Raw genomic sequence first — 15,891 nt, 5'->3', positions numbered from 1 at the left:
TGTCCACTGGCGAGTCCATAAGCCTCTCCTAGCAGAAATGGACAATGCACTTATTTTAGATGCCAGCCGGCAGATCTCCCTCTGTGCATCTCTCATGTATAAGACTGAGTCTTTTATATGCTCTATGGTTAGCAGAATAGTGTCCCTGTCTAGGGTGTCAATATTTTCTGACAGGGAATCTGACCACGCAGCGGCAGCACTGCACATCCATGCTGATGCAATAGCTGGTCTAAGTATAATGCCTGAGTGTGTATATACAGACTTCAGGATCGCCTCCTGCTTTCTATCAAATGGTTCCTTGAGGGCGGCCGTATCCGGAGACGGTAGTGCCACCTTTTTAGACAAACGTGTGAGCGCTTTATCCACCCTAGGGGGTGTCTACCAACGTGACCTATCCTCTGGCGGGAAAGGGAACGCCATTAGTAACTTCTTAGAGATTACCAATCTTTTATCAGGGAAAGCCCACGCTTCTTCACACACTTCATTTAATTCTTCTGATGGGGGAAAAACTACGGGTAGTTTTTTCTCCCCAAACATAATACCCTTTTTAGTGGTACCTGGGTTTATATCAGAAATTTGTAACACCTCTTTCATTGCTTCAATCATGCAACGAATGGCCTTAGTGGACATTAGACTAGACTCATCGTCGTCGACACTGGTGTCAGTATCCGTGTCGACATCCGCGTCTGCCATCTGAGGTAGCGGGCGTTTTAGAGCCCCCGATGGCCTTTGAGACGCCTGGACAGGCACGAGCTGAGAAGCCGGCTGTCCCGCATTTGGCATGTCGTCAAATTTTTTGTGTAAGGAGTCGACACGTGCACGCAATTCCTTCCATAAGTCCATCCACTCAGGTGTCTGCCCCGCAGGGGGTGACATCCCTTCTATAGGCATCTGCTCCGCCTCCACATCATTATCCTCATCAAACATGTCGACACAGCCGTACCGACACACCGCACACACACAGGAAATGCTCTAACAGAGGACAGGACCCACCAAAGCCCTTTGGGGAGACAGAGTGAGAGTATGCCAGCACACACCAGAGCGCTATATAATGCCGGGACTAACTGAATCATGTCCCCTATAGCTGCTGTTATATATACTGCGCCTAAATTTAGTGCCCCCTTCCCTCTCTTTTTTACCCTTTTCTGTAGTGTAGACTAGAGATGTGCACCGGAAATTTTTCGGGTTTTGTGTTTTGGTTTTGGGTTCGGTTCCGCTGCCGTGTTTTGGGTTCGAACGCGTTTTGGCAAAACCTCACCGAATTTTTTTTGTCGGATTCGGGTGTGTTTTGGATTCGGGTGTTTTTTTCAAAAAACCCTAAAAAACAGCTTAAATCATAGAATTTGGGGGTCATTTTGATCCCAAAGTATTATTAACCTCAATAACCATAATTTCCACTCATTTTCAGTCTATTCTGAACACCTCACAATATTATTTTTAGTCCTAAAATTTGCACCGAGGTCGCTGGATGACTAAGCTCAGCGACCCAAGTGGCCGACACAAACACCTGGCCCATCTAGGAGTGGCACTGCAGTGTCACGCAGGATGGCCCTTCCAAAAAACACTCCCCAAACAGCACATGACGCAAAGAAAAATGAAAGAAAAAAGAGGTGCAAGATGGAATTGTCCTTGGGCCCTCCCACCCACCCTTATGTTGTATAAACAGGACATGCACACTTTAACCAACCCATCATTTCAGTGACAGGGTCTGCCACACGACTGTGACTGAAATGACGGGTTGGTTTGGACCCCCACCAAAAAAGAAGCAATTAATCTCTCCTTGCACAAACTGGCTCTACAGAGGCAAGATGTCCACCTCATCATCATCCTCCGATATATCACCGTGTACATCCCCCTCCTCACAGATTATCAATTCGTCCCCACTGGAATCCACCATCACAGCTCCCTGTGTACTTTGTGGAGGCAATTGCTGCTGGTCAATGTCTCCACGGAGGAATTGATTATAATTCATTTTGATGAACATCTTCTTCTCCACATTTTCTGGAAGTAACCTCGTACGCCGATTGCTGACAAGATGAGCGGCGGCACTAAACACTCTTTCGGAGTACACACTTGTGGGAGGGCAACTTAGGTAGAATAAAGCCAGTTTGTGCAAGGGCCTCCAAATTGCCTCTTTTTCCTGCCAGTATACGTACGGACTGTCTGACGTGCCTACTTGGATGCGGTCACTCATATAATCCTCCACCATTCTTTCAATGGAGAGAGAATCATATGCAGTGCCAGTAGACGACATGTCCGTAATCGTTGTCAGGTCCTTCAGTCCGGACCAGATGTCAGCATCAGCAGTCGCTCCAGACTGCCCTGCATCACCGCCAGCGGGTGGGCTCGGAATTCTGAGCCTTTTCCTCGCACCCCCAGTTGCGGGAGAATGTGAAGGAGGAGATGTTGACAGGTCGCGTTCCGCTTGACTTGACAATTTTCTCACCAGCAGTTCTTTGAACCCCTGCAGACTTGTGTCTGCCGGAAAGAGAGATCCAAGGTAGGTTTTAAATCTAGGATCGAGCACGGTGGCCAAAATGTAGTGCTCTGATTTCAACAGATTGACCACCCGTGAATCCTTGTTAAGCGAATTAAGGGCTCCATCCACAAGTCCCACATGCCTAGCGGAATCGCTCAGTGTTAGCTCCTCCTTCAATGTCTCCAGCTTCTTCTGCAAAAGCCTGATGAGGGGAATGACCTGACTCAGGCTGGCAGTGTCTGAACTGACTTCACGTGTGGCAAGTTCAAAAGGTTGCAGAACCTTGCACAACGTTGAAATCATTCTCCACTGCGCTTGAGACAGGTGCATTCCACCTCCTATATCGTGGTCAGTTGTATAGGCTTGAATGGCCTTTTGCTGCTCCTCCAACCTCTGAAGCATATAGAGGGTTGAATTCCACCTCGTTACCACTTCTTGCTTCAGATGATGGCAGGGCAGGTTCAGGCGTTTTTGGTGTTGCTCCAGTCTTCTGTACGTGGTGCCTGTACGCCGAAAGTGTCCCGCAATTCTTCTGGCCACCGACAGCATCTCTTGCACGCCCCTGTCGTTTTTAAAATAATTCTGCACCACCAAATTCAAGGTATGTGCAAAACATGGGACGTGCTGGAATTTGCCCAGATTTAATGCACACACAATATTGCTGGCGTTGTCCGATGCCACAAATCCACAGGAGAGTCCAATTGGGGTAAGCCATTCTGCGATGATCTTCCTCAGTTGCCGTAAGAGGTTTTCAGCTGTGTGCGTATTCTGGAAAGCGGTGATACAAAGCGTAGCCTGCCTAGGAAAGAGTTGGCGTTTGCAAGATGCTGCTACTGGTGCCGCCGCTGCTGTTCTTGCGGCGGGAGTCAATACATCTACCCAGTGGGCTGTCACAGTCATATAGTCCTGAGTCTGCCCTGCTCCACTTGTCCACATGTCCGTGGTTAAGTGGACATTGGGTACAACTGCATTTTTTAGGACACTGGTGAGTCTTTTTCTGACGTCCGTGTACATTCTCGGTATCGCCTGCCTAGAGAAATGGAACCTAGATGGTATTTGGTACCGGGGACACAGTACCTCAAACAAGTCTATAGTTGGCTCTGCAGTAATGATGGATACCGGAACCACGTTTCTCACCGCCCAGGATGCCAAGGCCTCAGTTATCCGCTTTGCAGCAGGATGACTGCTGTGATATTTCATCTTCCTCGCAAAGGACTGTTGGACAGTCAATTGCTTGGTGGAAGTAGTAAAAGTCGTCTTACGACTTCCCCTCTGGGATGACCATCGACTCCCAGCAGCAACAACAGCAGCGCCAGCAGCAGTAGGGATTACACGCAAGGATGCATCGGAGGAATCCCAGGCAGGAGAGGACTCATCAGAATTGCCAGTGACATGGCCTGCAGGACTATTGGCATTCCTGGGGAAGGAGGAAATTGACACTGAGGGAGTTGGTGGGGTGGTTTGTGTGAGCTTGGTTACAAGAGGAAGGGATTTACTGGTCAGTGGACTGCTTCCGCCCAAAGTTTTTGAACTTGTCACTGACTTATGATGAATGCGCTGCAGGTGACGTATAAGGGAGGATGTTCCGAGGTGGTTAACGTCCTTACCCCTACTTATTACAGCTTGACAAAGGCAACACATGGCTTGACACCTGTTGTCCGCATTTCTGTTGAAATACTTCCACACCGAAGAGCTGATTTTTTTGGTATTTTCACCAGGCATGTCAATGGCCATATTCCTCCCACGGACAACAGGTGTCTCCCCGGGTGCCTGACTTAAACAAACCACCTCACCATCAGAATCCTCCTTGTCAATTTCCTCCCCAGCGCCAGCAACACCCATATCCTCCTCATCCTGGTGTACTTCAACACTGACATCTTCAATCTGACTATCAGGAACTGGACTGCGGGTGCTCCTTCCAGCACTTGCAGGGGGCGTGCAAATGGTGGAAGGCGCATGCTCTTCACGTCCAGTGTTGGGAAGGTCAGGCATCGCAACCGACACAATTGGACTCTCCTTGTGGATTTGTGATTTCGAAGAACGCACAGTTCTTTGCTGTGCTTTTGCCAGCTTAAGTCTTTTAATTTTTCTAGCGAGAGGCTGAGTGCTTCCATCCTCATGTGAAGCTGAACCACTAGCCATGAACATAGGCCAGGGCCTCAGCCGTTCCTTGCCACTCCGTGTGGTAAATGGCATATTGGCAAGTTTACGCTTCTCCTCCGACGATTTTATTTTAGATTTGAGTCCTTTTTTTACTGATATTTAGTGTTTTGGATTTTACATGCTCTGTACTATGACATTGGGCATCGGCCTTGGCAGACGACGTTGATGGAATTTCATCGTCTCGGCCATGACTAGTGGCAGCAGCTTCAGCACGAGGTGGAAGTGGATCTTGATCTTTCCCTATTTTTGGAACCTCAACATTTTTGTTCTCCATATTTTAATAGGCACAACTAAAAGGCACCTCAGGTAAACAATGGAGATGGATGGATACTAGTATACTTATGGATGACGAGTGACTGACGACACAGAGGTAGCTACAGCCGTGGACTACCGTACTGCGTCTGCTAGTATAGAGATAAGGATATAAAAAAAAAAAAAAAAAATATATATATATATATATATATATATATATATATATATATATATATATATATATATATATATATATATATATATATATATATTATAATGACGGACCTGCTGGACACTGTCAGCAGACTCCTAAACTACTAGTATGAAGAAGATAGAAAAAAAAAACCCACCACAGGTAGGTATACAATTATGGACGAGCACTGACGACACAGAGGTAGCCACAGCCGTGGACTACCGTACTGCGTCTGCTAATATAGAGATGATAAAGATGATAGAGATGAACAAAAAAAATATAACACTACTGCAGGTAAATATTTATATAATATAATGAATGACGGACCTGCTGGACACTGTCAGCAGAATGCGTTTATAGAATTAAAAAAAAAAAACCACAGGAGTGTTTAACTTTTTCAGGCAGACAATATACTGGTGGTCACTGGTCAGTCACACTGGCAGCAAAAGTGTGCACTGTACTCCTGCTATAACTGCTCCCCAGTCTCCCCCACAATTAAGCTGTGTGAGCAGTGAGCACTCAGCACAGTCAGATATACATAGATGATATTATCATGCAGCACACTGAGGCTGAGCACAGATATGGTATGTGACTGTGTATCGTTTTTTTTCAGGCAGAGAACGGATTATATTAAATAATAAATAAAACTGGTGGTCACTAGTAACTATCAGCAAAACTCTGCACTCTGAGTACTCCTAATGCTCCCCAAAATTACTAAGTTAGTAGTAAATCAACTCAAGTGTCTCTATCTATTCTAACGGAGAGGACGCCAGCCACGTCCTCTCCCTATCAATCTCAATGCACGTGTGAAAATGGCGGCGACGCGCGGCTCCTTATATAGAATCAGAGTCTCGCGATAGAATACGAGCCTCGCGAGAATCCGACAGCGGGATGATGACGTTCGGGCGCGCTCGGGTTAACCGAGCAAGGCGGGAAGATCCGAGTCTGCCTCGGACCCGTGTAAAAAGGCTGAAGTTCGGGGGGGTTCGGATTCCGAGGAACCGAACCCGCTCATCTCTAGTGTTTAACAGGAGAGAAAGTCTAAGAGGACCTCAAAAGTTGAATAAAAATGATCCAGGCCCTTAGTGGGTGACAGCAGTAGTTTATGGTGCAAAAGTTGTTCCAACGTGTAATTTGGACTACACTTTGTGGGTGTTCCATAGACACAGACAGCATCCGTACAGGAATGTCTAATATGGAGTTTGGGTTTGGGGGGATTCCATTATCCTAATCTGAGCAGAGACGTCCGTTCTGTCACTGTACTCACCACTGGCAGAAATGCACAGAAAGCAGTACCGTACGGCTCTGACTACTCAGAGTACAGTGTCTGGGAAATAAGCTGTGGCAGGAATAGGAGAGCACAATGCAGGCAGTAGTGTAACATCAGAAGGGTACAGGCTCATTGAAGGGTATTAAAAAATGTGAAAACTATCCCTGGTTCTTTATACATCCCCTTCAATAGGGGAAGGCTAATCAATCACCATTTAGTTTCTAAATTTGGCATGTGCAACTCATGAAGCTTTCAGTTTTGCCTTCGCACAGTAGAAAAACATATTCAAATCCCACATAACCGGCATATTGTGCCCCCCAATATCTCTCCATTTGACCCCCAGCGTGTCCGCTTCTCATTGAGTCCATTATTGCACTTAAACAATGGTGATTGTTCAACTTTGTCATTTGCAAAAAAAAAAATCTATATCTTAATCAGAAGGCCCAAGATCTCTGCATGCTGGACCTGATACAGAGATGTGCACTAAAGCCTCCGCATCTGCATATGAGTAAGCAGCGATGGTGCAGAAATAAGCAAATATCGCTGCCATATAGATTTATATGCTCACCGGCGGCTTTGTGAGTCCTAACAGCTGCGTATAAGCATGGCGGCAGGAAGCGAGACACCAGAGCCACTGGTACCACGTATGAAACTGCAGACACGGGCTGAGACATGATTCCAAAACTGCTGTAACATGCCTGCCTTCTTGCTACCACTCCCCACCACCTCCTCCAAACTGCCAATCACTTTGCAAATAAGTCCACTCAGCAGAGTCATCGCAACACCATCTCTGCACATGCGCAGTGGCCGATATTCACTGCATAAAGTCAGTGTTTGAGTACAACTCTGATTCAGGCCCACTGAACCTGCTATACGCAAAGTCTTGTGCTTTTTCTTGGCTAGTAACAGAGCACTAAAATGCTGACGATACATTACAAAACAAACAATTTTGTGACCCACCCATAGTAGATTCCTGGAGCGTTTGCTTCAGTAAGTGCCCATTGCGTAGGATTGCCTCCTGGGATTGGAGCGTTGCATTCTGGGCCTGCATCATTTCTTCCGCCATTATGTTTGTGGCTTCCAGCTGCCTGGCTACACTGTCAGAGTTCACCGTTAACCTGCAGAGAGATAATAGCGTTACATTCGAGGATGGGAATCCAAGAAGGGAGCTAGTATACAATCATTATTACAAGAACTGCACTGAATTTATTTACGTGGGGACACAAGGCCGGCTCCACTACTAGGCAGCTGTCTAGGGTGCGGGATCTAGGGGCGCCACTGAGTCTGCCTATCACAAAATTCGGATGTTTCTGAAAGAAATGCAATGCAAAAAAAAGAAACTTAATGCAAGTGGTGGCTGTGGAACTTCTAAGTCACAGTTTCATCTGAAGGGCTGGGAAGTGGGTATTGGTGGTGGTTTGGAGCAGTAGGCTGAAGTTTTGCCTATGTTGCCGAGAAACCTTGCACCGGCCCCTGGGGGGACAGGTAATCAATTCACTATTGATCGCTTTGAAGTTGAGTGATCCAGTCAAAACATAGAACATACGCTCACTAGTAATACTTCAGCAATGCATTCACATGGGATCCATCAAAGAGTAATGTGCACATGGTCATCCAACAGCCTCAGATAAAACTAGGAGGGCTGGGTGAAGACCAATCACAAGCTAAGATTGTGACTCTGGCTTGTAATTGGTCCACCAGATCACGCCCCTCCTGTTACATAGGCTGTAGTGTAGCTTTAATATCAGATGAACAACAGACATCTGTAGCTAACCACTGAACATTTGGTGGTGGTGGTGGGGGGATTCAATTAGAAGAGAGAGAATGTAGCTACCCGGGATGAGCGGCCGGAGCTATTCAATTGCTCATGCTGCAAACCTTCGACTAGCGGATTCTGCTTGCACACCACAGAGAAGCCAGCAGAAGTCTGCACTAACTAGTGCCTCGGGACTAATTGTGGAGATACCACATCTAGTAACAGCACTGCAACTTTACTTAAGTTAGATGCAGCTTACCTCATTAGTCACGGTAAATTGCAACTCCCAAAATAAGTGCTGGGTGTGATGCAGTGAATTGAATAACTCCGGACACTCATCCTGGGAGCTACATCCCCTTCATTAATTGAATTCCTTCCTGTGTGTCAGTTGTTCCGAATTGTTATTTTATGCTTCTTTATTCTGGTCCAAGTGACCTTCCATGTATCCTACTCCAGACATCTCTTGCTGGGTTGAACACGGAAGCCAGACAGTAAGAACGCCGGCAGCAGGATCCCGATGGTGAAAATGGCGGAAATATTTGGTATGTATTTACGGCTAATCCTAACCATCACGTCGGCAACCAAACCCTAACCTGCCCCCTCCTCCCTCCTCTGCAGTCTAACCCTAACTCTCATACTTGCTCTTTCAAGTTGCCTGCATCTTCCCCCATCGGGATCCCACCGCCGGTAATCTGATGGTTGGGACTGTGACCGTTTGGAAGCCGACTGCATCCACTCTTGCAACTCTCCTCAGCTGGTACCATATATCGCCGCCTCCACGACTGCTTGCAGTTTTGAGATGGATTCAATTACATACTAGTCACCTACTCTACTCTGAGCCAGAGTGCCGGGAGTTTGCCAGGATCACCAGAATGGACCAGAGATCAGCAACCCTTACCGGAGAATAATATCCTCAGTCTTCTCCTGCCACAGCTCATTCTGCAGATAGTAGCAGATACTGTGAGCGTGTGTGAAGAACTCTGTATATGCGTTAAACGCCACTGAATCCATTCCACGTGTGCACTGCCGGACCGTGCTGTGTTCTGTGCAGCTTGGGAAGCCGCGGCCTGACCTGCAGAAGATACGTTATACTGCTGCACATTACATGGGTTTCCACACATAATGAACCTTACATAAGGGAGGTGAATGAAAAATCTTACAAAAAATACTTCAATTCAGTTTCAATTTAGATGATTCAAACTGTATACTATAGCCAGGGCCATATTAATTAACAATGGGCTGCATGGGACTACAGTTCCAGGCCTCCAAATAAAAATAGCTGTCAAGTATATTATAATTGTATTTCTATTTTCCTCAGAAAATGATGCAAGTTTTACACATTTAGGAAGATATTGGGGCTGATAATACACACCCACATGGCACTGGTCACACCCACCTGGTACTGGCCAAAGCTCCTCCCCTTCTCACAATAGGTCATTGATTATTGTCAACCCCAGGCTTACGTGGCCCTTAACCCGGCCCTGGCTATAGGCTTACCTCCCCTACTGAGGCAGGAGGTACATCTGCGAGAAGTCAAAGATGCGTTGTGTCTAGGGGCACAGCCTTGTGAGTAAAAAGTGCCCACATATCTGGTCACTGTGGGGGCATGCCCAGAGCTCTGGGAGCTGCTGGATGTGCCCCCAGTCCCTCTCTACTGTGGAAATGGGACTGTTCCGCCAAAATAGAGACAGGAGGTATGCTATAAGTCAGGCTTGTACAAACTGCGGTCCTCCAGCTGTTGAGAAACTACACATCCCAGCATGCCCTGACACAGCTTTACCATTCTCTGACAGCAAAACTGTGTCAGGGCATGCTGGAATATGTAGTTTCACAACAGCTGGAGGGCCGCAGTTTGGACATGCCTGCTATAAGTGATCAAAAAAATAGTATTTTCACCTATTCTAAACATAAATAAAACATAATAGAAAGGTGTACTGCACTGTATAATGTCACGGGGTGGACGGCAGGGACGTGCAGTCAGGGGAGGCAGTGCCTCCCCTGTGATTAATTAGTAAAAGAATACATAGAAGATACTTATGACACATATTCTATGTCATAAGTATCTTCCTTATGTAATGGCATATTTTTTTTTGGGTGAAATTACTTTGGGAGGCACTGGAGAGAGCGGGGGGCGGAGCCTAGCACCAGGCTGTAAAAGCCCATTGAAATACAGTGGCAAAGCGGCACTGAAAAAAAGTGCCTCACTGACAGGGACACCACCCCCATGTCAGCGAGGCAGCTGTGATTGGACTGCGGATCCAGCACTGGATCCGCTGTCCAATCACCAAGACGCGGCGGGAGGCAGAAGTTGGGACGGGAGCAGCAGCAGCGGTGGGTCTGCAGTGACTGCTGCTCTCCCCTGTCATGCTCCGCTGGCTCCGTCCCCCCCTCCCGCACACAGGCACCAGACGTCTTTCCTGTGGGCAGCTGACAGCTGCCAGAGTCTGTGCGGCTCTCTCCGGGCGGCTGCTCCGTCCGCATACAACAGCACGCAGGTATTTTTTTTTCTTTTTTCTCTCTCTCTCTCTCTCTCTCCTTTTCCCCCTCTGTAACTCCTTATTTTCATTCACTTTTACAGGTCCCACTACTGGACAAGTGGACGTGGTTCTCGGCGTGGGATGTAGGTAAGTAATCTCTCATTTTTACAGGTCCGCTATAGGATTCTACTGGACAAGTGGACGTGATTCTCGGCGTGGGATGTAGGTAAGTATGTGTGAGTGTGTAAGTGTGTTATAATAAAATTTTACTTTCACGGTGTGTGTGTTGTGTTTTTATTTGGGTATTTTTTTTGTAGAACTACAAGTACAAGCGAGCCCATTATTTCCCCGAATGCTGGTACTTGAGGTTCTCCAAGTACCAGCAAGCGGGGGAGGCTTTCTGGGCCTTGTAGTTCCACGACAAAAAACAATATTCTTTTTTTAACACTCATGACTATCAGCCTGGCACCCACCGCCCAGGGGTGCTGGGGACAGCCTCGGGCTTCACCACTGGCCCTTGGGTGCCTGGAGGGGGGGGGGGACCCCTTGATTTAAGGGGTCCCCACTCCTCCAGGGAACCCCGGCCAGGGGTGACTAGTTGGGGGGGGTAATGCCACGGCCGAAGGGACCTACGTAAATGTGTCCCCCGGCTGTGGCATTATGTCCCTGGCTAGTGGAGCCCGGTGCTGGTTTTAAAAATACGGGGGACCCCTACATCTTTTGTCCCCCGTATTTTTGGAACCAGGACCGGACTAAGAGCCCGGTGCTGGTTGTCTAAATACGGGGAACCCCTGTCCAATTTTTCCCCAGTATTTAAACAACCAGGACCGGCTCAAAGAGCCCGAGGCTGGTTATACTTAGGAGGGGGGACCTCACGCATTTTTTTTTTTTTTTTTAATTTTTTAACCCATTCAGACCCTTCTCCATTAAGTTAATGAAAGCCCTGGACAACAGAATTGCATTCATGTCCTCCTCCCACTCCCTTCCCAGTCCCAAACACTATTTTTTTTCTATAAAAATGTACAATATATCACAAGTATGATGAGCAGGCAGGCAGCGGGCATTGGCGGCATCGGAGTGAGATGCAAATTAGTGGCGGAGGGATGGGTCAGTTTATGGTGGCAGAGTTTGTAAGCCGGTGGCGGTGGCAGCGGGCATCGACTCAGGGGCAGTAGCGGGCATTGGCTCGATGGCGGTAGGGGTCATCGGCAGATTCGGCGGACATTATGGCTGTAGTGCCTCACCAGCCACTGACCTCACCGCACGCCACTGGTGGACGGGTGTTAATACTCCTCTCCGCAGGTTGCTACTACTGAATAGTAATGACAAGAGTCAGGAGTGATGGTACCTCTCCAGGTGACAGTGGGTGAAAGCGAGAGCTATTCGGCTCTGCTCCTCCTCATTCAGCTGCTTACACCCCACATCCACCCTCTGAAGAGCACGGCTCCAGCAGTCGCCATATCCAGGGTGTTGGGCAAAGTTCTGAAGAATCTGCAGCTGGGATCTTCCTGTCTCCATTATTCTGGCATCCAGATCAGCCCAGGCAGTCCACAGCGTGATGGCGGATAGCAGGATACCAGTGTGAATGTAGGTAGCCATGTTGTCACTGATCAGGAGGTAGGCGACACCTGAAAGTAATGGATAGTGTTATGCATGGAGCCACGCTCATACAGCACATTCCAGTGCCCATGTCACGCATATCATTATCTATAGACCGGAAATGATCACTTACAGCCGTGGGTAACATCACATTCTTATTGTTACAGATGAAGATCACATACCTATTGCGGTTCCGGTATGAATGGTCGACAGTGTTAAGGTCGACAGTCATTAGGTTGACCACTATTGGTCGTCACTGACATGGACAAATAGTTGACACATGAAAATGGTCGACACTGGACAGTTCGACACAATAATATGTCGACATGGATTTTTTAACTGTTTTTGGTGTAATTTTTTCCGTAACATGACCAGGCTCCCCAATTAGTGTACCGGGTCTCCTTGCATGGCTCGCGGCTGCGGGCAAGGTGCCTCGCTCTGCTACCGCTGCGCTCGGCACAGGTTACTATTCCCAATTGTAGTCCACGTGGATGATAAAGTACGAAAAGTTAAAAATCTAATTAAAAAAAGCCATGTCGACCTTTTCATGCGTCGACCATTTGTCCATGTCAATGACTACCAAAAGTGGTTGAACTAACTAGGGTCGACCTGCCAAACGGATACCACCTATTGCTGCAATAAAGTACACTATTACCACATTTATACACCACCAGTACATTCTGTAATGCTTTGTAATTGGAAACAAACACAGGAATAAAACAGGACCGGGTACTAGCTGTAAGAGAAGTAAGAGGTTCAAGCTTACAATCTACTGTATAATTACACTTACCATATTATCCCTTCAGACTGGGACGCTCATGAACTACACAAGTGCTGGGGCTGATTAATACCAGGTGAAATGCAGGCTTGAAGTCAGCCAGCCCCAGAACCTGTGTAATCCATGAGCGTCCCAGTGTAAAAGGGATAGTATGGCAAGTCTGTGTACAGGGAAACAGAAGTGTTACATTAGGATAAGACTAGTGCTACATAATGCATATATGTTCAGCCAGATAGTACTGTGACCAGTCACACAGAAATGATGGGCAAAGATACATGTAAAGGGCCCTACACATTGTGCGATGTGCCGCTGAGGTGCCCGACGGCCGATATGGGCGGCCCGGCGGAGGGGGGTGACGAGGGGGAGTGAAGTTTCCATAGCAATGCATGCTAATATGGACGGGATTATCCATATTGGCGCACATCGTTCATCATTGGTGCCTACACACTGAAATATATGAACGATATCTCGTTCATTAATGAACTGCCGAGGTGCCCGACGGCAGACAGGTGACTCGACGGCGGGAGGGGGGGGGGGTTACGGGGGGAGTGAAGCTTCTTCACTCCCCCCGTCACCCGGCTCCATAGCAATGAATGGTAATATGGACGATATTGTCCATATTGGCATGCATGTATAAGCGACCCAGCACCAACGATGAACGAGCGCGGGGCCGCACATCATTCATCGTTGGTGCCAACATATTGAAAGGTATGAACAATATCTCGTTCGTTAATGAACGAGATCACTCAGATCTTTCATTGATGTCGCCTAATGTGTAGGGACAATTAGTGTGTAGGGCCCATTAGTTTTGTGTGAACTCCGTATAGGAGCAGCAAGCCAGGTTATGAGGATAGTTTGGGAATATGAGAAGCTAGCCTGAAGACATACGAGCGTAGCTCCGGCGGTGTGAACACACTGGCCTAAAACGATCCTACAATCATTTGCACACCCATAAAGACAAAAAGGATATAATAATAATAATAGTAAACAATTTAGTAGAAACAATATCAGCGAGACATTCGGCGGGATGTAATGGAATCTCAGACTCCACTACATCCTGCTGCAAATGTGAACGTTTTCTTAGAACAAAAAAAAATGGAAAAACACGTTTCTGTCACAGCCCTATGTAACATTGTTATCCATTAAAATAGAAAACAAATAATTTGCATCGGGCAAAGGAAAAAAATAAAAATGGAAGTATAAAAAAAAAAAAACCCCCACACACACACATCTAAACCATGGTTCCGGTATGAATGGTCGACCATGTTATGGTCGACAGTCATTAGGTCGACATGGACACATGGTCGACATGGACACATGGTCGACATGGACACATGACAATGGTCGACATGAGTTTTTTAACTTTTTTTGGTGTCGTTTTTTGCGTAAAGTGACTGGGAACCCCAATTAGTGCATAGCTCGCTTCGCTCGCCATGCTTCGGGCATGGTACCTTCGCTCCGCTACCGCTTCGCTCGGCACAGATTACCGTTCCAATCGTAGTCCACGTGGATCGTAAAGTATGGAAAAGTTCCCCAAAAGAAAAAAAAAAGTTAAAAAAAACTCATGTCGACATTTTCAAGTGTCGACCATGTGTCCATGTCGACCATGACAATGTCGACCAAATGACTGTAGACCATAACATGGTCGACCATGTGAACGGATACCCTAAACCATAGCACCCCACCCCCACAAAAAAAACCTTGGAAACTAGAGGGTTAATTAGTGATTATCACTTGCAGGATCTGCAGAAACAGTTACATGGGCTCATACAACAGCCATTATCTTCCCTGATGCATTAACATTTAGGGTCTTCAAGGATAAAGTGTGCCAATCATTGTCACCACTCAGTCCCTATACATTACAGTTTACATAAACGAAAACCATGATAGCCTACTATCTGCAAACAATAAAATGGTTCTATGTGGAACATTATCACAGGTATATCCCACAGAACATTACCTTGTCCTTACTGATGATTGCAGCTTGTGCTTCTCCCAGCAGTACACCTGATACCACCCAACCTGCCCTGCACACCTGAGCTGTCACCTGCTGCTCACTCACTCCCCTCCAAACATAAACTAACCCTTACACCCCGCCCCCAGCACAGCACACAAGGCTCCTGCTTGTCTCGCCTCTGTAGAGTAGGGAGGGGACATGGAAATTATTGGTAGTACCGATGTTTTTAACACTGGTCACAAATCATTGTTTAGTCCTAACATCGGTTCTGGGACTGATGTTAGCTAATGTTTTCTATGTAAGGGGGCAGGTTGAGCTTCAACTCCTGGCCCCCTATTGCAAATAGGTTCACAGGATATCAGTGGTTTACGTAAGGTGGTACGGGCCAGTATGCTGTACCACATTACTGACTTGCCACTCATGTACCTGCTGGATGAGTGTCACTGTATCCAACTGGAAATGCTAGGTGGTGGCCTGCTGGGGTGATGCGCTCTAACAGTCAGTGACACAAGTAGTGAGGCTCAGCAGCTGATAAGCCCAAGTCATGACAGACTGTGAGTGGCAGAGCCTGGAGCATGAGAGGCCCAGGGCATGCAAAGGTAACTTATCCACAGGGAGGGGAGTGCACAATACAAAACATAGGGGGACAAATACAATACAAAACATGGAGTGGACAGTACACAAAACACAGAGGAAAATATAAAACCTCAGGCGGTGAGAAGGACAATATCTAGACATGACCCTCTCCAGTAGGGACAGAATGCTCTGCTCCTGGATTTCCCTCTTAATGTATGATTGCCATCACATGTGCTGAAACACCTTTCTTATCCATTACCTGTTCAACACAGGTGCCGACAATCACACATTAAGAGAAAATCCCAGAAGCAGAGCCTTGTGTCCCTCCTGGAGAGGGTCATGTTGGGAGGTATGTGTCAGTGAGGCCTCTGTGAGTACAGTGAATGAATGT

The 15,891-nt window shown here is 47.1% G+C and overlaps 1 protein-coding gene across 3 annotated transcripts in view; it reads right to left on the bottom strand.

Annotated features, from left to right (window-relative positions):
* Positions 1-15,490, bottom strand: part of LOC134947478 (uncharacterized) — a 34,875-nt gene extending 19,385 nt beyond the window's left edge. The window contains exons 1-4 of one of the 3 annotated variants that reach the window (XM_063935558.1): positions 15,351-15,490; positions 11,939-12,218; positions 9,012-9,185; positions 7,318-7,475 (exon numbers count right to left, since the gene is read on the bottom strand). In XM_063935558.1, the coding sequence (XP_063791628.1) occupies positions 7,318-7,475; positions 9,012-9,185; positions 11,939-12,189 (583 nt within the window). In that variant the 5' untranslated portion in view covers positions 12,190-12,218; positions 15,351-15,490. Of the gene's footprint in view, positions 1-7,317; positions 7,476-9,011; positions 9,186-11,938; positions 12,219-14,927; positions 15,256-15,350 lie in introns of those variants that run through there. The other 2 variants (XM_063935557.1, XM_063935559.1) reach the window with 2 other exon arrangements.
* Positions 15,491-15,891: the final 401 nt, after the last annotated feature.

The sequence above is a fragment of the Pseudophryne corroboree genome, chromosome 8 (genome assembly GCF_028390025.1).
Source record: "Pseudophryne corroboree isolate aPseCor3 chromosome 8, aPseCor3.hap2, whole genome shotgun sequence".
NCBI lineage: Eukaryota > Metazoa > Chordata > Amphibia > Anura > Myobatrachidae > Pseudophryne > Pseudophryne corroboree.
This window is presented reverse-complemented; position numbering and strand designations above follow the sequence as displayed.